Below are 26537 nucleotides of genomic sequence, written 5' to 3'. Positions count from 1 at the left end.
ACCCTGAGATCATGTCCTTAGCTGAAACCAAGAGTTGGACGCTTAACCGACTGTGCCACCCAGGTGCCACAAAGATTTTTTTTTTTTTTTTTTTTTTAAGTAATCTCTACACTACTGTGGGGCTGGAACTTACAAACCCAAGATCAAGAGTTGCATGCTGTACTGACTGAGCCAGCCAGGCACCCCCAAGTCATGGATTTTAAATCAAAGAGATACAAAAACAGGCATGCATCTTATTTATTTATTTATTTATTCATTCATTCATTCATTCATTCATTCATTTACATAGTTGTTTTTAAAAGATTTTATTTATTTATTAGGAAGAGAGAGACATAGTGGGTGGAAGGGAGAGGGAGAAGTAATCTGTACACTAGTGCGGGGCTAAAACTCACAACCCCAAGATCAAGTCGCATGCTGCACCAACTGAGCCAGTCAGGGCCCCCAGGCATGTGTTTTAGAAGCAGGAAGCTAGTTAGGAGGCTGTTGCAAAGGTCCAAATGAAAAAATAAAGAAGGGCTGGGGTCGCATGTTGCCTTATGGTTAGAGCCTAAGATTCTGTGGTTAAAGCCTGTGCCAGCAGCTTAAGTAACCTAGCAACAGCAGTATCCTTCCTCACCATTCCAGAGACTGAAAGGAGATGAGTCTTCTGTCTCAGATGGCCCTGTTATGTCCCTAGGGCCACTGGAGGCAGCTGGGGAAGCAAGGAGGGGAGGTAGAGGAGCAGACAGACATTGGGACCAGAGAGCTTTTTCAGGCGTGAAAGGCGTCTGGGAATGAAAAACGTAAAAGATAGCAAGACAGAGGTGTTGAGGGACTCTAGGGAGCAGACTAAGCATTTAGATATAGAGAGGATACCTGAATGCGGAATAGCGAGCACCAAGACCTTCCAGAGCTGCCTTGTACACATCTCTACCATGCTAATCTGGCCCCAGCCTGCCTCCTTCCCTGCCACTCCCCTCTCAGAATCCTCTAAGTCAGCCAGATCAGATTTTGCCTCTTTCCACACTATCCTGACTGAGAGGATTATTTACTCTGCCCAGTCGTATTTTACTCATCTTCAAAGTCACCTTAAGCCCTCTTTCTTTCTTTCATTCAGTAGATTTTTGTTGAATACTTGTCATACCCCAGGGACTATGTTAACCTCCATGAGTGATATTGAGATATTAAAAAATGGATCCTATCTTCAGGTGAGAGGAAAAATAAACTAACATTTATTGAAGATTGCTTAGGTGGGAGGCCAGGGCTACCTGTTATTTCATGTAATCCTTATAGCAACCCTAATTTATGGATGAGAAAACAAGGTCAGAGAGGATAATTAACGTGTTCAAAGTCACATAGTTATTAACAGATGAGCTAAGACTCCAATCCAGATCTCTCTGGTTCCAGAGTCTTTATGTGTCCATTTGTGCTATTCCCTCTTCCTAAGCAATATATGTATATTTTTAAGTAGGCTCCGTGCCCAGTGTGGAGCCCAAAGTGGGGCTTGAATTCACAACCCTTAGGTCCAGACCTTAGCTCAGATCAGGAGTCAGACACTTAACCAACTGAGCCACCCAGGTGCCCCCCCAAGCAATATTTTAATAAGAAGCCTAGAAGTAGACGGTCTCAGGAATTTTTGGTAATGTCATGAGGGACCCAGGCTTATTCTGTCCTCCTGCTCAGCCATCCTTAGCTTATTGATTTTTTTTAAAAGATGTATTTTATTTATTTTAGAAAGAGCAGGGGGAGGCAAAGGGAGAGGGAGACAGAGAATCTCAAGCGGATGCCCTGAGTAGTGTGGAACCCAACGCAAGTCCAATCTTGTGACCCTTGAGATCATGACCTGAGCCGAAATCAAGAGCTGGACACTTAACCGACTTAGCCACCCAGGCACCCCAGCTTATTTGATTTTATCCTTTTGTTTTTTGCCTTGAAATCCCTTGATAGCTGTCTCAGCTCCAAGTATCATGTGTTCGTACAACAGAATACAAAGAAGAAGGGAACCGGAGGCAAATGGATCATTCTCCACTATCCCTACCCCACGCTCCCTTTTTTATTAAAGAGAAAAACCCTTACCAGAAGTTTCCCAGCAGATTCCCCCTTAAATCTCATTGGGTCATTTGCCATCCTTAGGCCATTCACCAGCAATTGGCTTAGCCTAATCACATTTGATTCCTTTGGCTGAGTACATTAACACCCAACCAAATTGAGATCTGCTAACAAGAAGGGAGAGAATTGCTCTTTGGGAAGCATCTCACAGTGGCTGTCATAGAGATAATAATACCTTATTGGAAATTTCTTCATCTGTAGGTATCATTGTAAACTTCTAAAGCAAAATTCCAGTATAATCTCTTTCTTAAATCTCTAGACTTGCTCTGTTTAATGTGATCTGTTTTCTTCTCTGGCCCTGCCTCTCCACTGAGTATGAACCTTTGATCCTCTCCCCCAGCAGGGTTTCTGTGCATTCATCCCTTCTATATCTTCTCCTTTCTCTGGGCTGTGATCCTAGTATTCCTTCCCCAAAGCACAGATGGCCATTTTAATATCTGTCCTGAAATTGATGGCTTTTCAGAGTCAGTCCTGGAAGAAGCTCCTTAGACTTCTTACAGAAGTTGCTATATTCTGGGGTATCTGGCGGGCTCAGTTGGTAGAGCATGTGACTCTTGATCTTGAGGTTGTAAGTTTGAGCCCTATGTTGGATGCAGAGATTACTTAAAAATAAAATCTTAAAAAAAAGAAGTTGCTCTATTCTACCTCTATACCTGAAGAGGACATGTTGAAGTCTTTCACACAGTTGGTCCCTCCCCCAATTCTGCCTCCACACATCTAATTAATCTCTCCCAGAATCTATATCCTCATTTTTCATCCAGGAACCTTCCTATTTACATAATCAACAATTCTGCTCTCTTCCTTGCCTTGGATGCTAATTTTGTATATTCCCAGGCTTCTTATTCATCGCCTTCTGTTCTTTTGTGCTTTTTTTAAAAAATGTTTTTATAAAATATTGAGTAGATATGAAAGAAATTTTATAAAATATGTGGAAGGTATAAAGAATCACAATACAATTAATACCACCTAGTTAAGAAAACAAACATTGCTATGACTGCTAAAGCCCCTGTAGTCCTTCCCTGATCCTATCTGCTCTCTTCCCCAGAGTTAACCTCTGCCCTGTGTTTGGGGCTTATTATTTCCTTGCTTTTTAAAGATAATTTTACCAGTATGAATTCTTAGACAATACATGTCTAGTTTCACATGTTTGAGTGTTATGTAAATGGAGTCATACAGTATTTATTATGTGACTTGCCTTTTTTGCTCAACATGTTCCTGAAGAGTCATACACGTTGATGCACAGAGCTGGATTTATTTTCACTGTTTCATTGAAAGAATATACTACAGGATGTATGCACATATTTACCCTTATTAGTGTCAGAATGGTGTCCAGTTGCCAGCAATGTAGAAGAGTTGCAGTTGTTCTAAGTCCTTGCCAACACTTGATTTTGTCATATTTAATTTTTTTTTTTCAGTTTAGCTTGGCATGAAATGATATTTTACTGTTGTTTTGATTTGTATTTCCTTGATTCCAAGGGAGATTGAGAATCTTTTTGTATGTTTATTGGCCATTCAGGTTTCCTTATTAAAGTCCCTTTTCAAGCCTTTTACCCGTTTTCCTATTTGATTGCCTGTTTTTTTGTTTTTTTTTTTTAAGATTTTATTTATTTATTCAACAGAGAGAGAGACAGCCGGCGAGAGAGGGAACACCAGCAGGGGGAGTGGGAGAGGAAGAAGCAGGCTCCTAGCGGAGGAGCCTGATGTGGGCCTCGATCTCAGAATGCTGGGAACATGCCCTGAGCCGAAGGCAGATGCTTAACCGCTGTACCACCCAGGCGCCCCAGATTGCCTGTTTTTGTTTTAATTGGACCTTAGATACACGGAATTAGAATAAACATTATCTTTGGCTCATAAGCATCAAAAGAAGTTCCATTTTTTATCTTCTTTTAAAAATATGTATTTTATTGTTTGTTTATTCATTTATTAAATATTTTAATGGTGCTGTGGACATCCATATTCCTACACCCTAATCACTCTTCTAAATTTTGTGTTTATTATTCTCTTGCTTTTTAAAAAATGTTTATCCTGTGTGTATATGCCCAAACAATATATAGTAATTATTCTCTTGTTTTTGAACTTTTTAAAAAAGCCACCCAGGCACCCCCTTTCCTTTTTTAAAGTTTATTTATTTATTTTTAGTAATCTCCACATCCAATGTAGGGCTCGAACTCACGATCCCGTGACCAAAAGTTGCATGCTCTTCCGGGACACCTGGGTGGCTCAGTCAGTTAAGGGTCTGACTTCAGCTTGGGTCATGAACCCGGTGTCCTGGGATCGAGCCCTGCATCAGGCTGTACGCTCAGTGGGGAGTCTGCTTCCCCTGTCCCTTGTCCTTTGCCCCTCACCCCCACCCATCCTCTCTGTCTCTCAGATAAATAAGTAAAATCTTTAAAAAAAAAAAAAGTTGCATGCTCTTCAAGCTGAGCCAGCCAGGTGCCCCCGTGACTTGCTTTTATCACATAATATTGTGTTAGTAAAATCCATCTACCTTTCTGCATATAGCTATTGTTCTCCCATTTTTCTCTGTCGAATAATATTTTATTGTCATTATACTTCAATTTATCCCTTCTCCTGTGATCTTAATTGCTTGAGTATTCTTGTATGTGTCTCTTGGTGCATGCATGCAAAAGTTTCTTTTGGGGGCGCCTGGGTGGCTCAGTCGTTAAGTGTCTGCCTTCAGCTCAGGTCATGATCCGAGCGTTCTGGGATCGAGCCCCACATCAGGCTCCCTGCTCAGCGGGAAGCCTGCTTCTTCCTCTCCCACTCCTCCTGCTTGTGTTCCCTCTCTCGCTGCCTTTCTCTCTGTCAAATAAATAAAATCTTTTAAAAATTTTTTTAAAAACTTTCTTTTGGCTGTTTTTCTAGTACTAGAACTGCTGGACTGTAGGGTATGTGAACATTACATGTCACGTTGCTTTGCATTGTGGTCAAATGAATTTATACTCCCACTGCGGTGTGTAAGTGATACCTTGAGGGGCACCTGGCCGGCTCAGTTGGTGGAGTTGTGCAGCTCTTGCTCTTGGGGTTATGAGTTCAAACCCCATGTTGAATGTGGAGATTGCTTAAAATAAAATATTAAAAAAAAAAAAAAGAGCGATACCTTGATTCATATCCTTTCCTGTACTTGGAATTGGACTTTTAATTTTGCTGACCAAATGAGTATAAATAGTATGTCATTGTGGTCTTGATTTGCATTTTGCTAATGACCAGTGAGAATGAGTGTCTCATTGTATGTTTATTAACTGTTTTTATGTCCTCTACTGTGAAATGTCTTTTCTTTTGCCCATTTTCCTTTTTTGGGTTGTTTAACTTTCTTTTCCCTACCAATTTGTAGTTCTTTATTTTGTTTTATTTTATTTTTTATTTTTTAAAGATTTTATTTATTTATTTGACAGAGAGAGAGAGACAGCCAGTGAGAGATGGAACAAAAACAAGGGGAGTGGGAGAGGAAGAAGCAGGCTCCCAGTAGAGCAGGGAGCCTGATGCGGGCCTCGATCCCAGGTTCCTGGGATCACGCCCTTAGCCGAAGGCAGACGCTTAACGACTGAGACACCTAGGCGCCCCTGTAGTTTTTTATTTTAGTAAAAATAGTCCAGTATCAGTGTATTGCTCTAAATATCTTTTTTTTTAAGATTATTTATTTAAAAAAAGAAGATTTATTTTAGAGAGAGAGTACACGGCAGGGAGGAGCAGAGGGAGAGAGAGAGAATCTTTAAGCAGGATCCGCGCTGAGTATGGAGCCTGATGTGGGTCTGGATCCCACGACCCTGAGATCACTACCTGAGCCAAAACCAAGAGTCAGACGCTTAACCAGCTGCACCACCCAGGCGCCCTGCTCTAAATATCTTTTATTCTGGTTTTGTCTTTTCACTCTAATGTATCTTTAATGAACAGAAATTCTTGATTTTAATAGTCATATTTATTAATTATTTCCTTTATAAGGGCTTTTGTGTCTTAAGAAATCCTTCCCTTGGGGCACCTGGCTAGCTTAGTTGGAAGAGCCTGCAACTCTTCGTCTCCAGATTGTGAGTTTGAGCCCCACGTTGGATGTGGAGATCACTTAAAACAAAACAAAACGAAAGAAAGAAAAGAAAAGAAAATCCTTCCCAAGTCTTGAGGTTATTCTCCTGAGTTCATCTTTTTTTTTTTTTTTTAAAGATTTTATTTATTTATTCGACAGAGATAGAGACAGCCAGCGAGAGAGGGAACACAAGCAGGGGGAGTGGGAGAGGAAGAAGCAGGCTCCTAGCGGAGGAGCCTGATGTGGGGCTTGATCCCACAACGCCGGGATCACGCCCTGAGCCGAAGGCAGACGCTTAACCGCTGTGCCACCCAGGCACCCCCCTGAGTTCATCTTTTAAAAGCTTTATAGGGGGCACCCTGGCTGACTCCATCAGTAGAGCATGTGGCCCTTGGTCTCGGGGTCATGAGTTCAAGCCTCATGTTGGGCAGAGAGCTCACTTAAAAAATTAAAAAAAAAAAAGAGCTTTATAGGTTTCCCTTCACATATATGTATTTACAGCATCTATAATTGATTTTTTAATATGGTTTGAGGTAGAAATCCACTGAAATTTTTCTCCCATATTGCAGCTGATTTACTGAAAAGTGTGTTGTTTCCCCACTGATCTAAGTGCCAGCTCTTTTATGTATGAGATGTCCATATTCATTCATTCCACAAATACTTAAAACACCTGCTTTGTGCCAGGCACTGTGTGTGGGTCTGTTTCTGGGCTCTGTGTGCTGTTGACTTGGTCTGCTTATTGACCCATATGCCAATACCCAGTGGCCTAATAATGGTTCTTCAGTAGGTCTTGATATCTAGTAACACAAGTCCTCCCACTTTGTTCTTTTTTTTTTTTTTTTAAGATTTATTTATTTATTTATTTATTTATTTATTTATTTATTTGACAGAGAGAGACAGCCAGTGAGAGAGAGAACACAAGCAGGGGGAGTGGGAGAGGAAGAAGCAGGCTCCTAGTGGAGGACCCTGATGTGGGGCTCGATCCCAGAACGCCGGGATCACGCCCTGAGCCGAAGGCAGACCCCCCTCCCACTTTGTTCTTAAAAAAAAAAAAAGTGACTTGCTATTTGCCCTTTGTACTTCTATATAAATTTTAGAACTCACTCGTCAATTACTACAAACAAATCTGCTGGGATTTTGTTTGTAATTTTATTGAATCTTTATAGCATTTTAGGGAGAATTGGTATTTTGAGACTGTTGAGTCTTTGAGTCCATGAACATGTCAATATCTCCATTTATTTAGGACTATTTATTTATTTATTTATTTTAAAGATTTTATTTATTTATTCGACAGAGATAGAGACAGCCAGCGAGAGAGGGAACACAAGCAGGGGGAGTGGGAGAGGAAGAAGCAGGCTCATAGTGGAGGAGCCTGATGTGGGGCTCGATCCCATAACTCCAGCATCACACCCTGAGCCGAAGGCAGACACATAACCGCTGTGCCACCCAGGCGCCCCTTTATTTATTTTTTTAATTGAGTCTTTATTTTTTATTTTTTAAAGATTTAATTTATTCATTTGAGTGGGGGGAGACGGAGGCAGAGGGAGAAGCAGACTCCCCGCTGAGCAGGGAGCCTGTGGTGGAGCTCGACTCCAGGACCCCGGGATCAACCAGCAGAGACACCTACGCACCCCTAATTCAGTCTTTTTAAATGTCTTCTACAAAGGCTTCTTTTAGCTTCTTTATTGTAAAATATAATACATGTACAGTAAAGTGTATAAAACATATGTGCAATTTAGCAAATTGATAAACAGTAAACATGCTTGTAAACACCAGCAAGTGCAAGAAGTAGAACTCTGCCTATGCCCCTTCCTGATCACAGCTGCTTCTCTTGGTGCGGAGGTAACCAGAATCCTGATTTTTCTATTAATTGCTCCTCTTCATCATAATTTAATTACCTAAATATACATCCCTAATACAATATAGTTCAGTTTTGTGAAACTTGATATAAGTGGAATTATATGGTATCTGTTTCTTGTAGTTTGTTCATATTAATTGCTGTATAGTATTTTACTGTAGACTATACCGCAGTTTATCCATTCAGCCGTTGATGGGTTGTTGAGATTTTGGCTATCAGTCTAAAATTTTATAAATTTCTCCGTAAAGGTCATGCACATCATTGCTTAGATTTTTTTCCCCAAGTATCTCTTTTTAATGCTCTCATGAACTGTATCTTTTAAAAATTTTATATGTTGATTGTTTACTGGTATAAAGAAATGTAATGCAGTTTTTTTTAAAATTTAAACATATATCCAAGGTCTCTAAATCTCTTTCTGCTATTCGTTGTTTCTGTGAGCTCTGACTCTTAGTGCTTTGTTTCCTTGCACGTTTTGTGATTTTTTAAAAATGATTTTATTTACTTTTTTGAGAGGGGGGGGAGAGAAACACAAGCAGAGGGGAAGGGTAGCAGGAGAGGGAGAGGAGCAAGCAGACTCCCCGCTGAGCTCCATCCCAGGACCCTGAGATCTTGAGCTGAGCGGAAGGCAGATGCTTAACCTACCGAGCTACCCAGGCGCCCCTGCATGTTTTGTGATTTTTGACTGTGAGGTCATATTTTTTGGAACTTTGTGGCCTGGGATGAAGATAGGTTCTTAGAGCAAGATTTGCTTTTACTTCGTCAAAGAGGCAGCTTTTGAGATGGGCTTTGTCTTTGTTGCATGTAGTAGATCAGGAGAGCAGAATTCAGGGTGGCTTGTCTTGAGCAATTGGTGGATGGTGGTGAGGATGGGAACCCTGGGAAAGAAGAGCGTAGGAGAAATAAGGCGGTGGATGCAGTCAGGATTATGAAGGAGGTATAATGAAGGGGATTGGCAGTGGATTGAAATGGAAGTCAAGAAAGGACGGAGTTAAGTATTACACTTAGTTTCTCAGCCTGAGTGGATGTTGGTGTCATTAACTAAAATAGTAAAAGAGAAGTCTGGAAGTGAAGTTAAATTTGAATGCCTCTGGGCTCTCTATGAATTGTTAGATCCAGTTGAATTTGAAGTGCCGTTAGGATTCACAGGTAGAGCTGGCTGAGAAGCTGTTGGAATTGTGAATCTGGAGCTCAGAGCAGAAATCAAGATGGAGTGAGTCTGGGCAGGTATCTATGTAGAGGGGGTAGTCAAAGCTCCGTCCGCAACATTGCCATGAGGGTAAAGGGTTTTTAATATGTTTTTATATAGTAAAAACAACTTAGTATTTGGAGACAAGTTTTCTTCTTTCACTATGGGTGTGTTATATAAAACAGTCTCCATCTTTTAGTCTTACGTTCCTCCTTACATTAAGTGAGGATGAAACAAGAGTCAACTAGTGCCTGCAGCCAGACCTCTGGGTTCCTAGTCCGGTTTACCAGCTGTGCAGCCTTGTGCAAATTACTTAACCTCCCCGTGGGCAAAGTGAGGGTACTAACAGTACGGAGTTTTAAGAGGTTGTTGTAAGGATCACAAAATAGCATACAGTGCCTGGCTCAGGGTAAACGATGTTAGGTGTGTATTGAAAATGCTTTATAAACTGGGAAGGTATTGGTAGCTAGAAAAACAGAGGGTCATCTTAGAAGGAGACCTACCTTTAAGGGATGAGAGGAAGAGAAGACAGGTTTTTTTAATTCTTTTTTTTTTTAAGATTTTATTTATTTATTTATTTATTTATTTATTTATTTGAGAAAGAGTGAACACGAGAAGGGGGTGGGGCCGAGGGCAACAGAGAAACAGACTCCCAGCTGAGCACAGAGCCTGATGCGATCCCAGGACCCTAAGATCATGACCTGAGCTGAAGGCAGAAGCTTTTTTTTTTTTTTTTTTTAATTTGAAATGGTGAGAAAGGCTCATTTTTTTTTTAAAGATTTTATTTATGTATTTGACAGAGAGAGAGCATAAGCAGGGAGAGCATCAGGCAGAGGGAGAGGGAGAAGCAGGCCCCTTGCAGAGCAGGGAGCCCAGTACCCGGCTTCTTCCCAGGACCCCGGGATTATGATCCGAGCCGAAGGCAGACGCTTAACCAACTGAGCCACCAGGCGTCCCGAGAAGAGAATTTTTAAAAAGAGGGAAAGAGGAATCAGAATGTTAGGAGAATCCGGAAATTACCACGTCAAGGAAGCTTCAGTGGGGAGGGTATGATCAGAATCGTTGGTGTGATGATGATTTATAAAACATTTCCTGTTTCAATTATTGTTAGTCACCGCTTTTTCTCAAACTCTTGGAGCCATGTGGCTCATAACTATATATCGTTATACTTAATATTAAAAAGAAGTAAGAGTTGGTAAAGCGCTTCACAGTGTACAAGGAGATTTAACATCTCGTGCAGTTCTCACGATCCCTGTGAGGTGGAAGTTACCCCCATTTAGGAAATGAGAAAATTGAGGCTCACTAGATAGCCTTGCCTGAGCAGTAGAGCCAGGGTTGCAGTCGGGGTCTCCTGATACTGACTCTCCTTTGATAATCTTCTGTGCCTAATGAGATCAGAAGTTTCTGGAGCCTTAATCTACCCAGCAATTGCTTTTCAATCTTTACAGCACCTAGTTCAGTGCTGGGCAGATACTGAGTGGCGGCTTGCCGCGGTCGGGACTAACGCGTCCTTTCTCCCCTCTGCCCTCTAGCGCCCGCACAAAGCCAATGCTGAGGAGATGACCAAGTACCACAGCGACGACTACATTAAATTCCTGCGCTCCATCCGCCCAGATAACATGTCCGAGTACAGCAAGCAGATGCAGAGATGTAAGTCCATTCTGTTCCCTCCTTACTCCGGGCCCCCGGTGGTCTGCCTTTGAACTGCAGAGGTCCACCCTGCCTTCCCTAGTTTCTCCCATTCCGCCGACGCCTGATTTCCCCTGCCTTTCAAGGATGCCGAAGGGCTGCTTTTTTCTCAAGTCTAGTTTTCCTTGTATCTTGATGATAAGGAATAGAGTCTGATCTTTGTCTAGTTAGGTTCACAGCACTATGCCAAGGGAACTGTAAATGTTGGAGTGGAAAAAGCACTGACCTGGGAGAGGGGCATGGGAAATGCAAGCCCCAGCTCTGACTCTCAGCTGACCAGGCAAGTCACTTTCCCTTAGATTTTTTCTTTTGTAAAATGGACTGGATGTCGTCCTTCACAAGTAGAACTGCTCTCACTTTGTGAGTATTAACCGAGAATCAGGTGGCCGCTTAGAATAGACTCTAGACGATGTGATCTTTGAGTTGAGGTGATGCTGCTCCTGCTTCCTGAGACTTAGACCTCAGAACAGGTGGCATCTCAGAAGCCACACTGGGTTTGTAGGAATCATGGGGATTTTTTCAGCTGTGGGAGAAAATGTGTTGAAATTTGGGAGAAAAACTATCATATCTGACTTCTCCCTTGTGTTCTTTTAGAAACTGTCTCTCAGTACCTAATATCTCATATAATAAAACAATGAAACAACATTGTCCAGAAGACGTTTTGATTAGCTCATAACAGCTTATTTGGAAATATCAGCAAAGCTGTGGTCCTTGTTGCTGCTGGCCACAAGGTAGTCTGATTCCCAGGGCAGAAAGTTTATTTGTTGCAATAATCGTGTAGTTATAATGATTACAGAACCACAGAGACCTTTTTTAAAGCATCAGGCTTCTTTACCACCTACACCTCCAGGAGCTGTTGCCCTCTCGAAGTGCAGTATTTGCTCTTTGAATTGAAGATCTTATTTGCTTCCAGGATGAGACAAATTCCTTCCTTTGCTCTAGATGGCTTTAGGGCTTCTCATAACCTTTTTAGGCCAGTGATAGGCTCCACTGTCAGCAGAGAGGATTCTCATTAGAGAAGCAGATTGGTGTTGAAGCAAGAAAATGAACTTTGATGTCTTGGTTTGAAGCCCTTCGGTCTGCCACTTAGCTGCTGTGTGTTCTTAAGCAAGTCCCTAGCCTTTCTAAGCCTTGTTTTGTCTTCTTTCTTTCTTTAGTTTTAAAGATTTATTTATTTATTTTAGAGAGAGTGCTTGTGCAAGGGGGAGGGGCAAAGGAAGAGGGAAAGAGAATCTCAAGCAGACTCTGCTACTGAGTATGGAGCCCAGAGCCTGGAGCCAGATGCAGGGCTTGATCTCACAACCCTGAGATCATGACCTGAGCCGAAACCAAGAGTCGGGTGCTTAATTGACTGCACCACCCAGGCACCCCTGTTTTCTCTTCTTTAAAAGGAAGAGAGGGGTGCCTGGGTGGCTCAGTCAGTTAAGTGTCTGCCTTCAGCTCAGGTCATGATCCCAGGGTCCTGGGATCGAGCCCCGCATCGAGCTCCCTACTCAGCAGGGAGTCTGCTTGTCTTTCTTTCTCTCCCTCTGCCCCCTTCCTCGTGCATGCTTTCTTTCTTACTCTCTCTCAAATAAATACAATCTTTAAAAAAAATAAAGGAAGATAATAGTGCCTATTTCATAGTGGAAGTTGGGGGGATAAGGGAGATAGCACTGACTGTCAATGAATAGTAACTTTTGCTATGATGACATATTACTTTCATTCTTTTTTTTAAAGATTTTATTTATTTGTCAGAGAATGAGAGAGAGAGAGAGAGAGTGCACACAAGCAAGGGGAGGGGCAGAGGCAGAGGAAGAAGCCAGCTCCCCACTGAGCAAGAAGCCCGATGCAGGACTTGATCCCAGGACCCTGGGATCAGAATCTGACCCGAAGGCGGACGCTTAACTGACTGAGCCACCCAGGCATCCCAGCTTTCATTATTTTCAAATCTGTCAAGGCAGGCATAAAATACTACGCTCTGAGGAATGCCCAGGTTTAGGTCTGGCTCCCAGTTTGCTCCAATTTTCTTGAAACTAGCATTCTAAGGTTGTGCATTAAAAAATTAGGTCTGGGATTTTCTCTCACTGAAGATGGGTTAGGAAGGGTGAGGCTCTCTAAGGACTTTCAGGCACCTTCCTGACTTGATTCATAGGAAGATGTCACTTAGTGAAGTGCTGTATAACCAGGGCTATCTACAGAGACAACAACAGGGATGTGAGAGCTGAGCTCTTTTTTTATATTTACCAACACCTAACCTAGGAAGTTATATGTGTACTAAGACTAAGTAAGTTAGGCTTCCTTGCTCTTGGCTAGAATGTAATGAATGTTTTGTGGTCATTTTGAGACTTTGAGAACCCTGATCAGAAGTTCTGACCTAATATTTTGATTAGTTAAAATGGGGCCATGCTGTACAGTAGACTCCCTGACAACCTGACTTGATCTGCCCATTTGCGGTCGGTCCCCTGTCAGCCAGCCTTTCCTTGCCAGGGAACTCGTGGCCTGTTGGGCTCAGGCCTTCTTAGAAATAATAATAATAAACAAAATGGGTTCGAACATCAATAAATGCAATTGTTTTGTTTTTTTTTGCCAGATTGTTTATCAGAATGTGAAACATGGTGGGAAAATGATAAAGGAGAATTATGGTGGCAAAATTTGGAGACATTGTCGTCCATTTTATAGATTATATAAACTGAGGTCAAGTGACTCTCCCAGGGTCATCCAGCAAAGTAGTGGTAGAATGGAGAATGGAACTCGTTTCCTAATTCTGGAGTATTTTTAAATACATTGCATGTAAAATATTTCAGACACACACACAGAAGTATAAAAAGTAATAGAATGAACATTCAAGTACCCACTACCAGCCTTTCTTTCTAAGAAAACAGTACCGATATAGTTGAAGCCCCCCTGGCGCCTCCCCTTGATCACACATGCTGTCTCTCCTACCCTCACCCCCCATTACAGCACCACAGTGCTGTGATGTCCCTGTTAATCCCAGGCATCTCTTTCTGCAGTGGGCTTTCTACTGCCTTCCCCATCTCCTTCCGCTCTCCCATCTCTCACCCAGTATTGCTCCCTCAGTCTAACGCCAGCCTAAGAATAAGAAACATATTTGTAGTGGGAAGAGGGAAACCCTCCCTCGTTTCGTACATTAGCCCAAGCGAGGGTCTACACTCCCATTTCCCCCCTTTCCAAAATCTCCAGTCACACAGCTTGTTGAACTGGGAATAATGGGCTGGCCATTTGAGCCACATGTTGGTTTGGGGCCTGAAGAAAAATATTTTTTTCTCCTATCTAAAACAACCATTTCTTGGGGCACCTGGCTGGCTCAGTCAGTAGAGCATGTGACTCTGTCTTGGGGTCGTAAGTTCCAGTCTCCCGTTGGGTATAGAGCTTACTTAAAAATAATAATAAAAATAAAAAATAAATAAAACAACCATTTCTCCCATGGTGGCTCCACATCCCAAGTGGGAGTATAAGCAAATCTCTGGAAACCTAGGCAGGCCAAATCCAGTGAAGGAGGAAGCAGCCGGAGGGGGCAATTGGTTGCCAATGGATAAAGAGCCTGGCCCCAGGGACCAAAGTTCTTATTGACACAGCCTCCCAGTGTTTACCCAGGCAGGGGGGGTGAGAGCCACCTAGTACTGCTCACCCCCTTATGCAGGCCACACTTCCTCAGAGCGCTTGTCTTAGCAGGACACCCTCCAAGTTTAGGGCAGTGCCAGGGTTGGTAACGTGTGTGGTTATTGCAAACTCTGAGCTTCAGCTGTCTCTCAGGTTACCACAGTCTGAGCTGCGCTCTGCCACCGTCCTCCTCCTAGGGCTCCTCGCTGCTCTGCTTGGGGAACCCCAGCTGATAGCAACAGGTGCAGTAGGGAGGCTGGGGCAAGGAATAGCCCTTGCCTCTCATTTCCTGTGTATCATTCATGTCTCAGTAGTTCCCCCCCCCCTTTTTTTTAAAGATTTTATTTGAGAGCGAGAAAGAGCCTGGGAGTGTGAGGGGAGGGGAAGAGAGGGAGGGAGAGAGAGAGAGTCTCAAACAGCCTCCTTGCTGCACAAGGAGCCCAATCTAATGACCCTGAGCCGAAACCAAGAGCAGGACACTCAACGGACTGAGCCATCCAGGCGCCCCTGGTAGTTTCCTTTTCTGGGAGAGGAGACTTGGAGCCCTACGGTTCCTCTCTAGCTCTGTGACTCGGCAGCCCTCAGGTGTGCTTCCCTTCCTGCCTCTCTGTTCATTTGCATCACTGTTTGCATGTGTTTCCTCATTACGTGTTAGTTTGTACTTTGCCCCTTTTAGGCCTGAAATAACTTGACTCCAGTTGTCACTTGTAGGTGTAGTAGAAAGAGCACTGGACTGTGGGAGTCGAGACACCTGGACTCTGATTCGGGCTCTGCCGCTGCCTGCTTATATAACTGTGGGCAGGTCACTTAATTCTCCGGATCTCTTTGTTCCTGTGGACGGTGGGGTTGATGTGTCTTGTCCAACTCATGGGGTTGTGACAAGGACCAGATGAGATTGTATGTGAAATGATTGGAGAGAAGGCTGGAGTATATTTTCATGGGCTTTTAGGGCAGGCAGACCAATGCTTAAATGTCGCCTCTGCTCTTTACTAGCAGTTCACCTCTCTGAGCAGGTTTCCCATTTATAAAAGACGACCAAGTCCTGTCTCAGAAGGTTAGAAGGTTATGTGAGGATAAAGGACATAAGGAACTTTAAAGCCCTTAGCACAGCGTCTGGCCCATTGTGAAGCGTTCAGATGATAGTTAGACAGGTCTCAGTTCTTCCCTGCCTTGTCGGTCAGCTGGAGTGAGCCCTGGAACAAACCCGGGAAAAAGCAGCTCAGTTTTTCTCCCTGAAGGAAAGAGCCAACATTTTCTGAGTATTTACTTGCTATATTCTTCCCCATGGAAGATTTCTGTTAATCTTCTCAACGTTTAGGTGAGGTGGATATCATGATTGCTAGTTAAAGGTAATGAGCCAAAGCTCTGAAAAGTTAAATGATTTGACCCAATCACAAAACCAGTAAGGAGAGCTTGGACTAGAACCCAGGCCTTCTGAATCCAAATTCTGTATTCCGGCCCCTGCACCCATAGGCTCATAAATATGTCAACAAAAACTAAAGGAATTGTGGAAACTAACCTTTCTCTTATGTCTTTTAAGTCAACGTCGGTGAGGACTGTCCAGTATTTGATGGCCTGTTTGAATTCTGTCAGTTATCTACTGGGGGCTCTGTGGGTAAGCAATATGCCTCCCTCCTCACGGGCTGTGCTGGGTTTAACTAGTGAGGTCTGCCTTTTAGGCCACTATCCCAGTAGGGCTGATCTGGGACCCTGTAAAATGGTCCTGTGGGTTTTTACCTTTAAAATATCATTCTGGTTCGGTCCCAGCCCAGGTTCAGTCTCTGACATGGTACTGACAGGTGTCCTTGACTGTCCTCTCCTACCAAGAGATCTTATGTACTGGAACTCCTGCAGACCTTGTGGGGTTGTGGAGACGCTGTACATAGAAGCAATTTGCAAACTGCAAAGTGCTATAAAAATGGGAAGTGTCATCATCTGTGTCTTACAAAAGACCATAGTAATTACCTTTAGAGGTCAGACAGACTCTCCACATATCTCCCACTTCCATTATTAACTTCTAGATTACCTCTACGATTACTCTAAACCCTTTCTTTCTTTCTTTTTTTTTTTTTAAAGATTTTATTTATTTATTCGACAGAGATAGGGACAGCCAGCGAGAGAGGGAACACAAGCAGGGGGAGTGGGAGAGGAAGAAGCAGGCTCATAGCGGAGGAGCCTGACGTGGGGCTCGATCCCATAACGCCGGGATCACGCCCTGAGCCGAAGGCAGACGCTTAACCGCTGTGCCACCCAGGCGCCCCTAAACCCTTTCTTAACAAATATTTATTTTCCTATGATCATTGTTTTCTATCCTCTCCCCTTTCCCCTGGCTCCCAGTATAATCTCAGAAAACAAAGATGTGCATGGGAGAACATTGCTCACTATCACGCTGTCCACGAATAATCGTTATTACCATTTTGGTGTTTGTGCATCCATTCTTTTTTCTGTGTGTATATATCTGGATATAAAATACACATCTATATTTTACAAAAAATGTGTCACATGCATAGTTTTGTGTCTGCAGCTTTTACTTAGTAAATCTTTAAAATTTCTTTAGCTCTAGTAGTCTGTAGCATGATTTCTAGTGGCTACATAATTATTCCATATTATGGACCAACTTCGGTTGATATAGTCCGTCCCCTCTTGTTGGATCACTTGGTTTGTTCCATGGTTTGATTGCCGTTAAAGTTACACTGCCGCAGACGCACTGAATACACAGGTGTACGTTTCTCTCATCTCTGTGGCCTGTTCGTACTTTGAGCTTCTAATACCTGTAGTATTTTCACCATTTTTTGACCATGAGCCCCAGTAAGAAATACGTTTACACTTGCAGTCGAGGTTGTGCACACACGTTCTCGCTCTGAAGCCAGTTTCACAGAAGAGCAGTTACCTTTACTGTTATTTTATCCTAGTTGGTTTTGTTTATTTAATACACACACACTAATCATGACCCACTAAACCAGTTTTAAGGCTTACTGGTGGGTTTCCACCCTCAGTTTGGAAAAAGTTACGTAGAGTAGCCAGTGTCATATTTACTCCCTTTTGGAATAGGGAGGGAGGGAGGGAGGGAGGGAGAGGACTGGCCTGTGAATCGTACAGTCCAGTTGTTGAATAGGTCCCACTTCTCACTGCGTTTCCTGGGCTTCTTGGGGAAAAGGGGAGAACAGCTTGCTAACAGTCTTATGTTCATTCTCCCACACCCAGCGAGTGCTGTGAAACTGAATAAGCAGCAGACGGACATCGCCGTGAATTGGGCCGGGGGCCTGCACCATGCAAAGAAGTCTGAGGCATCTGGCTTCTGTTACGTCAATGATATCGTCTTGGCCATCCTGGAGCTGCTAAAGTATGCCTGCCTGGCCTTGTCTCTTGGAGGAGCACCTTAGGCCAGGTTCCCACTTCCCTGTCCCCCTGGGCTTGCCTCCCTAGTTTGCTTTTCCTAGCGGTGTGCTGGCTAGGATGTGTTCAGTGAGTGTCTCTGGCCATCCTCTCCTTGACGGGGTCTTGGTTTGATCTGAGCCCACGGCAAGATCAGGGGCAGGCGCTGCTCAGATCCTGCCTCCAGAGTGTCCCTGTGTGGCTGGAGTTGACCCTGGCTGTAGAGTAGGAAGATCGGACTTGGTCGGCTTGGTCAGGCCTCTGGAGACACCCTGGCGCTCTTCCACCTTCCTTCAGCCAGTTTCCACGTCTCTGGTGCTTAGAGATACCTGAGGGAGGCAGCCAGCCCGGTAAGCTGGGACCTGGCGCCCTTGGTGCGTCCCATTCCCAGAGAGCCCCCAGACCCCTGACCCCCTTCTGATCCTAGGTATCACCAGAGGGTGCTGTATATTGACATTGATATTCACCACGGCGATGGCGTGGAAGAGGCCTTCTATACCACAGACCGGGTCATGACTGTGTCCTTTCATAAATACGGAGAGTACTTCCCAGGAACTGGGGACCTACGGGTGAGAACTCCCTTCAGGGGCCTACCAGCTCACCCTCAGCTGCCAGCTCTAACTCTCCTATCTCATGTCACCAGAAACCACTTCCTGCCTCTTCTGCCGTTCGGAAAGCCATACCCCAGCCTAGGGTACCTGCCCTGGTCTCCTTCCCTCCCTTATTCTGGAGGAAGGGAGTGATGGGGCCCGAGGGGTTGGGAGGGATAGGGGTCGCATGACTCATGACAGGTCCCTCTTGGCCATAGCTAAGTTACATTATACTACTCAGGTGTCCCATACAACTTGAATTTTAGGTTAGAAATATCAGGTTCTTTCCCATGGGCTAGGAACTGGGACCTTATGGACCATCTCAAGGGTTCATAACCTTCCCCTTTGATCCCCTGAAAGCTATGGACTCTGTCCCCAGGAAAGTATAGGAAATCTTTTGTATCTAATACTGAATAGTTAATTAAAGACACCTCCCCTTATGGAAGCCCATCAGTAGACCTCAGGATAAGAGTCCTCGGAAGCTAACTCACTGAACCGTTGTATCTGTTTCTATTAGCATGAATATGAAACTGGCCCTTTGCCATGCGGTAGCCCTCTGGTGAAAAAGTGGCATTAATTCATTTGTTTGCTGTGGCAAGCATTAGAATACGTGGGCATTTCTAATTTTAAAGAACTCTTCCACCTTCTCTGGGGAGGAAGCGGTTGTCCCAGGGTGGGTATTGTCTCTGGCCCAGCCCGGCTCAGAGGTCTCGTGCTGTGGCGTGGGATGGTCCATCTCCGACTCCATAAACAGTTCTCAGCCTGGGCACAGGCTCAGTGGGGTGTCCAGAGATGTGAGCTAGACTTGCCCATGAAGGGGTTGGTATTAACCAAGATGCTTCTGTTCTGTCCCTGGCTCAGCTCTGGGCCCCTCTTGTCTCTCTTAGAACCACTGCTTCTGTCCTGAGCCTTCCAGCCCCCATCCTTGAACTTCTTCCTAGTTTCATCTTTCAGTTTTACTTTAATGTCCCTCTTGATTAGGACATTGGGGCTGGCAAAGGCAAGTATTACGCTGTTAACTACCCGCTCCGAGATGGGATCGATGACGAGTCCTATGAGGCCATTTTCAAGCCGGTAAGTGGCCTATCCACCACCTGGACTGCAGTCGGGCTTGGTCTAAGGGAGGGGTAGCAAAGTACCCCCAGCATACCTCAGGGACCTCTCCCCCCATGAGAAGCTGTTCGGGCAATGAGGTGTGTTTTGACCCTGGATTGTATGCTGTGTGGTCAGCTAGAGGAACGAAATTCATCCAAATATTTATTGATGCCTTCTGTGGGTCAGGCCCTCTGTTGGATACCAGAATATCTGAGACATGAATCATGCCCTTGAAGACCTCACAGTCTACATTGCGGGAGGCAGGCGCATACACGGCAGTGTGTGGTCATTACTGCTTTTGCAGGATGAACAGAACAGTGGGAGACAAACCACTGCCTGGGGTGGGGAGAGAGCAGTCAGAGATGATTTCATAGAGGTGGTGATATTTGAGCTGGACTCTGAAAAATGCAGAGTTGCCCATGTGAAGACGGAGATGGAGGCTGGAGGGCTGGGGGTGGCATTCGGCAGGGGGAACAGCACCAGCAGAAGCACAGAGGTGCCAGTACGTAGCTGTGTGTAGGCCAGTATGATGGGTGGGAGGACTGTTGAAGGATATGGTAGGGCACGTATGTTGGGGTCAGTATTTCAAAGGGAGCCTTGAATGCCAAGCTGAGGAGTTGAATCTCTGCCTGCAGGCCACAAGGAACCATTACTGGAGTATTAGACTAATAAGTTGAAGTAGTCAAGTGCCTGCCGTATGCCTTGTAGTAAGGCTGACAGTGAAGCCCAAGGTGTGGGCTTTGTCCTAGGCTAACGTCAAAATCCCGTCAGCAAGAGAAAGACAAAAGTGAGCGCTCCCTCACAATATGAGGCTCAAAGTCTGTGGGACCGAAGGTGTCGGGCAGATGCAGCCAAGGGTCAGGAGGAGTGGCACTGGAGCTTGGGCAGAGAAGTAAGGAAGGGAAAGATTGAGGGAAAGTTGAGGAGGCTCTTCTAGGTTCAGCGTTACTAGAGCTAGAAGGATCTTGGAGAGCCTTTCAAATGGGAGAACTGAAATCCCAAGGAGGGAAACAAGAACCCCAGACCGATATTCCCTCTTGACCACCCAGCATGAGGAAGAGTGGAAAGGTAGGAGTAAATGATAGGGAACAGAAGTACTGCACCCACCCTTTGCAGCCCCAAACATCACATAACTTTTCTTAAAGCCAGTGGTGACCAGGATGTGTCCTTTTAGGTCATATCTAAAGTGATGGAGATGTTCCAGCCCAGTGCGGTTGTCTTACAGTGTGGCTCTGACTCCCTGTCTGGGGATCGGTTAGGTTGCTTCAATCTGACCATCAAAGGTGAGACCGTGTAGCCTAGGGATGGGTGGGCAGGGTCCCGCTGGGTGTTCCTGTAACCCAGCACCCCTTTCTCCCACCGAAGGGCATGCCAAGTGTGTGGAGTTTGTGAAGAGCTTCAACCTGCCTATGCTGATGCTGGGCGGAGGCGGCTACACCATCCGTAACGTGGCCCGCTGCTGGACGTACGAAACGGCTGTGGCCCTGGACACGGAGATCCCGAATGGTAATAGCTCCAGGGCCAGGTGGGGCTGGGCAGAGCTGGAGCGGATGTGTCCTCAAGTTCACGAGCCCTTTCCCGTTGGCCGTGTGGCCTCTCCTCTTCTGATACTAGTCATTGATTCTCCTGCCTATACTCTCGTGATTGTCAGAACTTCAGTGTTTCCTGAGTCCTTTTTTGACCCCGTCCTCTCTCCTTCCCGCTTCTGGTCTAGACAAAATTATCAGTGGTTATTTATAGCTTTGGAATTTCTCCTCCGTAGGGGAACTGGGGTAGTCAGCGAGGAGGTGCTCCCAATGAGCATTGCCTAAATTTTTCTAACCAGGGGCTTGTGCCTTCTCATTGTGTGTGTGTGTGTGTATACACTGGAGAATGGCGTTAAAAAGACTGAAACCCTGTAAGTACCCAAGTACTCTTGTTAGATGGTTGGGCTGACAGTTCTAGATAAACCTACAGATGCTTTTCTCAGGGTCCCGTGGTAGCCAGGTCTCTTGACTCTTATCTCCTGCCCCAATTAGAGCTTCCGTACAACGACTACTTCGAATACTTTGGGCCAGATTTCAAACTTCACATCAGTCCTTCCAATATGACCAACCAGAATACCAATGAATACCTGGAGAAGATCAAGTGAGTATATCCCCAGACGCCCCCTGACTGAACATTCCAGGCTCTGGTTTGTCCCTAACCAGAGCCCAGCCACCCTCTCTACCATTGGCCATAGACAGCGACTGTTTGAGAACCTGAGAATGCTGCCCCACGCACCTGGGGTCCAAATGCAGGTGATTCCTGAGGATGCCATTCCAGAGGAGAGTGGCGACGAGGACGAAGAAGACCCTGACAAGCGTATCTCGAGTAAGACCCAGACCCAAGGGCCAGTACCTTCCCATTCAGTAGTTAGCTCTGACTTCCCACCACTGTTCTTGGTTCCACATTCCTCCCAAGCTACTCCTCTGTTGAGAAACCCAAGTTCTAGTGCTTGAGACAGTTTAGGGAGTCTGAGCTTTGTTCCCCTCTTCTTGGTCACCCCTTCCCTTGGTGTCTCTTGGAGGACACACAGGGAAGCACTGGGCACAGACCCCGAGGTAAAGCTAATTTCCTGCTGTCTCACCCACATTTCCCATTGCCTCCCAGTCTGTTCTTCTGACAAGCGAATTGCCTGTGAGGAAGAGTTCTCAGACTCTGATGAGGAGGGAGAAGGTGGTCGCAAGAACGCTTCCAACTTCAAAAAAGCCAAGAGAGTCAAAACTGAGGATGAAAAAGAGAAAGACCCAGAAGAGAAGAAAGGTGGGTTTGGATCACGCCCACACTTGGGTCTTGAGCCCCAGACCAGAGAGGAGGATGAATCTATGTAGGGCACTGGGAGGAGGGAGCTGACTCAGACCCTGCCTTGTCTGGGGTTCTGCCCCAGCTCCCAGAAGTGGCAGGGCCCACAAAAGAATGAAACTCGATTTGTCATCTCCACTGGCTGCTTGAGCCCTGCCAGGCTCCGGAGCCAGGGACATGCCTGGGCTCCCCGTGGTCAGGAGTGTGGCTCTCACATACCACCCAAGCCCTTTCCCAGCACTTCACCCCAGTTTCCCAGGGGGCTGCCTCCGCCCACCGGGTTCAGGCACTAGCAGGCTGGGAAACCGGTCCGACGTGTTTGTTCTCAGCAGGTCTCAATGGGAGGGCCTGGGATGGGCTTTTCTCTCTTTTGTATGCCCAGTGAGCTGTAGTGTTAGGGAATGGGTTTCAGGCTAAGTAAAGATTCCATGGGTCTTTCTGGAGGGGAGCCCTTGGTCATCCCTGTACTCTTACGTTCTAGAAGTCACAGAAGAGGAGAAAACCAAGGAGGAGAAGCAAGAAGCCAAAGGGTGAGGAAGGAGCTTTCGGCCATCTCCCTGGCATTGGAGCGCCAGCCCCTTTGTCCGCTAGGCTGAGGGAAGGCGCAGGGACAGCTGGTGCAGCTTACAAAGACCTCTTTCAGGGACCAGTCTGTTTGTCTCTGCAGTTCTAGGCAGAGCTAGGAAGCCCCAGCCCTCAGCAGTCACCTGGGCAGCTGGGGTCCTATAGAAGTCATTGTCCCTATGTTTTGCCTCAAGGCCTCTGGGGTGCATTATCTCATGCCAGTCTCTGCTCTCTCCACAGGGTCAAGGAGGAGGTCAAGTTGGCTTGAGCACGCCTCTCCAGTTCTGGCTTCCTGCCAAGTTCCCCACCTTTCACCCACAACCCCTCAGATTTTATATTTTCTATTTCTCTGTGTATTTATATAAAAATATATTAAATATAAATATCCCCAGGGACTAGACAGGAACCAGGGCCCTGAGCCCAGGGCACAAGTTGAGTGAGCTTTTCTAGTGGCTGCCTTGCCACCTATCCTTCCCCAGTTCTTAATTTTGAACCATAACGGGTGCCGGGTCTGGAAGGCGTACTCTTAAGCAGCCACAGGACAGAATCCTAAAATGCCAAGTGCTGCTTAGTAGCTTTGGAAAGGTGCCCTTATTGAGCGTCTAGGAGTGCTGGGTCTTCAGGGACCCCCTCCCGTCATGCTCCTTAAGGTAACACCAGCCATTTTTAGATTGGTTTGGTTATCATACCTTCCCACTGGCCCCATGTGAGCCGAGGAACTCACACTGCCTGCCCTCTAACCTCGTCCAGTTCTGCAGGTGGAGATTGGTAGTCTAGTATCCTTTTTGAGATACTATTTTCATTTTCGTGAGAATCTTTGTAATAAAAATGGTACATTTCTACATCCTCCTGAGCTTGTCTGCTAGCAGTGTCCCTGGGTTGATTTCAGCTCCACTCCCTGCCCTTCTGGGGTCCATGAGAACCTGGGCAACCCGCTGAACAAGAAAACAACCCCACAAACTTACCCCTCACCTTAATCCCTCCCTCAAGGGTTGAGGTTAACCGATCTTCTCACCCTACCCCCAGAAGACCACTCATTAAAAAGCACTACTAAAGGGACGACATTTATTCCTTTTCCAAATGTTACAGTAAAACCAGGTGGAAGAGAATGGTTTTAGCAGTTAGAAAAAAAAAAAAAAGTACAAATCTGGGGTTTGGCCATTAAAAGTTATTTACAACAATGGGAGGGGAAAAAAAAGACAACAAGAAGTTGTTTCACATTACAGACCTCCCCCCCCACCCCAAAGCCTAATACTTGCTTACCAAGTCAAAAAAGAGACACAGTCGATTCACAAGCCGGAGGTTTGAACTTGAGTAAGACATTTATAAAAACCTAGACAGGGGCAGTGTCCTCCCCAGCCCAGGTGCCACTAGGCACAGCACAAGAGACTAAAAACTCAACAGGGGGGAAGGCTGGACACTCAGGGTTTGGGAGTGTAGGCACCCCACATCTGGCTCAGGGATTTGGGGAGTAGAGTAAACAAAACCTACTTGGAAAAAAATTGGGGAAGAAAACCAGCAATTGCCTTCTGCAGGGCTGGGGACAGGAGAGGTAGGGCCAGGGGCAGGAGCATTTCACATCACTAACCTAACTTGGGAAACTGCAAGGGACCATCTTCAACCGGCCTTAAGAGGAAGGCCAGATGGATGATGGGAGAATCCACAGGAGGGAAAAGGAGAGGGAACGTGGCTGGGAGGGGGCAACAGCCCCTTCCTTTCTGGGCACAGGAAGGCAGCCAGGGCACCAGGTCCAGGCAGTGACCTCACAAGGACAGCACAGTTTTTGCAGCTTAGAGATCACCCACCTGCCCCCACCCAGCTACTCATTCTGCTCGCTGGCAGGTGTAGGGCCACTCTCCGGCCCCGAGGGAGTGGACGGCTCTGCAGCCTGGGGCCCTGCCTCTTCTTCTCTGTCTCCTCCTTTGGAGGCAGCACTAGCCTCTGCCCCCTTGGCCTGGGGCTCCTGGCTCTCAGGGGTGGCAACAGCCTTCCCTTCCTGGGCTGTGCCTTCCTCGCCGCAGGCACCGATCTCCCCCTGCTCCTGCTCTTCCTCTGTGGGTGAGGAGGCAGACGAATCACCCCCACCCTCCTTCCGATTTCTCTTGAAGGACAGACCACTCAATTTGAAAGGCTTCTTGAAAGAGAATTTCTTCTTTTTCTTGGGGGTCTCCTTGGCAGGGGCATCCCCCTTGACCTCAGCGCCCTGGCTAGGGGGTGCTGGCTCGATGGCATCGCCAGTGGCCCCGGCTGCCTCCTCTGTTCCGTTCACGGGGGGCGACTCCCCTTCACCCTTGGGGGATAAGTCTCCATTGCTTTTCACGTGGCCATTCTCCTGCAGGGCAGAGGAGACAGCAGTGAGGGTCGGGCCTCTACCCCGTCCTCCCCCAGCCCGCCCCTGACCTCTTCCCGGCAATGCGATCCCGACTCTAATGCAACCCAGGAGGTTGGTTGTAGCCTCACCCACACCGGGATCCCGTCAAACATCTCCCTCCTGTCCTCACGAGCGCGCGGGGGCCGAGCGCGCAGAGGCCGCGGCCGGCAGGAGGCGCTGGGGTCCCGTGGCCCCCCACCCATCTCCCCCGGGGCGCGCTCTCCATTCGGCGGGGACCCGCTCGCGGCCACCGATCCCCGGCGGGCGGGCGAGCCCAGTAAGCCGACATCGGGCGGGAAGCCGCCCCGGGGCGCTCTTCTCCGAACCTGGACGGCCCATTTTCCCAGCCTCCCGCTTTGTGTAAACGGCCCCCCACCCACCTCTCCCCACATCTCGACTCCCCACTAAAAAAACGCTGTAAGCCACCGAGGTCGGGTCTGCGGGTGAAGTGCCCTCCCCCCCCTCCCGGGCACCCGCCCCGCGGCCCCTGGGCGCCCCCTTGGCGCGGCCCGGCAGCGCCTTTGTTCCCCGCGCGGCACTCGGGGCGGCCGGGGGGCAGCGCCGGGGGCCGGGGCCGCAAACAAAGAAGGCGGCGGGGCCGGGCCGGCGCCCCCTCCCCGCCCCTCCCCTCGCTTCGCCCGCGGGGGCTGCGGCGCCGAGAACAAAGGGACCGGGCGGGGGAGGGGGCGCCGCGTGTCCCGGGCCGGACAAAGCGCGCGGCCCCGGCCCAGGGCCCCAGAGGGGGCGAGGTGTGGGAGGAGGGGGCCAAGTCGGGCCGTGCCGTGCGCACCCACCTGTCCGTTGGCCTTAGCAGGGGAAGCGCCTGCTGCCTCCTCGGCGGTCACGTCGCCCCGGGGAGCCTTGGAGCTCTGGCTGCCCATGATGGGGGGTCTGCTGGGGGGCGCCCGGGGCCGCCCCGGGCTAGCGCCGCAGGGGATAGTTCGGCCGGGTCGGCCTGGCCGGCGGAGGGGTGGGGCTCGCGCTTGAGGGGGAGGGGTATGGGGGGGGAACCGAGCTGCACCCCCTCTCGGCGCCCGACCCGCTAGCTACGCCCGCCACCGTTCCGCTCCGCGCCAGAATGCCGCCCGCCGCCCGCCGAGCTGCCTTATATATGCGCCCCGAGCTCGGGGCGGGGCCGGACATTTAAATGAGCGCCCAATCGAGGAGCAGAGGCGGGCTCAGGTCCGGGGCCCCACTGGCGCAGTGGGCGACGCTGGCGGTCTGGTACCCCCCAGCCTACTCGCCTACCCCGGACGGGTGGGGTCCAACGTGGA

General features: G+C 47.2%; 2 protein-coding genes across 4 annotated transcripts in view; one reads left to right on the top strand and one right to left on the bottom strand.

Annotated features, from left to right (window-relative positions):
* HDAC1 (histone deacetylase 1) overlaps positions 1-23736 on the top strand; it is a 34027-nt gene extending 10291 nt beyond the window's left edge. Inside the window, exons 3-14 of one of the 3 annotated variants that reach the window (XM_045782269.2) lie at positions 10686-10803; positions 15986-16060; positions 17650-17788; positions 18248-18389; positions 19392-19484; positions 20680-20788; positions 20871-21011; positions 21524-21632; positions 21727-21857; positions 22137-22289; positions 22810-22858; positions 23133-23736. In XM_045782269.2, coding sequence (XP_045638225.1) covers positions 10686-10803; positions 15986-16060; positions 17650-17788; positions 18248-18389; positions 19392-19484; positions 20680-20788; positions 20871-21011; positions 21524-21632; positions 21727-21857; positions 22137-22289; positions 22810-22858; positions 23133-23160 — 1287 coding nt within the window. In that variant the 3' untranslated portion in view covers positions 23161-23736. The remainder of the gene's footprint in view (positions 1-10685; positions 10804-15985; positions 16061-17649; positions 17789-18247; positions 18390-19391; positions 19485-20679; positions 20789-20870; positions 21012-21523; positions 21633-21726; positions 21858-22136; positions 22290-22809; positions 22859-23132) is intronic. The other 2 variants (XM_087858604.1, XM_087858605.1) reach the window with 2 other exon arrangements.
* Positions 23737-23943: 207 nt separating this feature from the next.
* On the bottom strand, positions 23944-26329 carry MARCKSL1 (MARCKS like 1). The gene is made up of 2 exons (XM_045782271.2): positions 26058-26329; positions 23944-25224 (listed from the first exon to the last, which is right to left on the bottom strand). The coding sequence occupies exons 1-2, from the start codon at positions 26142-26144 to the stop codon at positions 24712-24714; spliced, it is 600 nt and encodes a 199-aa protein (XP_045638227.1). The 5' UTR covers positions 26145-26329; the 3' UTR covers positions 23944-24711.
* Between the last annotated feature and the right edge of the window lie 208 nt (positions 26330-26537).

This window comes from Ursus americanus, chromosome 33 (genome assembly GCF_024610735.1).
Source record: "Ursus americanus isolate L20-20 chromosome 33, mUrsAme1.1.p, whole genome shotgun sequence".
In the NCBI taxonomy this organism is placed as follows: Eukaryota; Metazoa; Chordata; class Mammalia; order Carnivora; family Ursidae; genus Ursus; species Ursus americanus.
This window is presented reverse-complemented; position numbering and strand designations above follow the sequence as displayed.

Coding starts and splice junctions, on each gene's coding strand:
- MARCKSL1 (XM_045782271.2), bottom strand. CDS start 26,144: ATGGGCAGCCAGAGCTCCAAGGCTCCCCGGGGCGACGTGACCGCCGAG. Junction 25,225..26,057: donor CTGCTAAGGCCAACGGACAG/GTGGGTGCGCAC, acceptor TCTGCCCTGCAG/GAGAATGGCCACGTGAAAAG.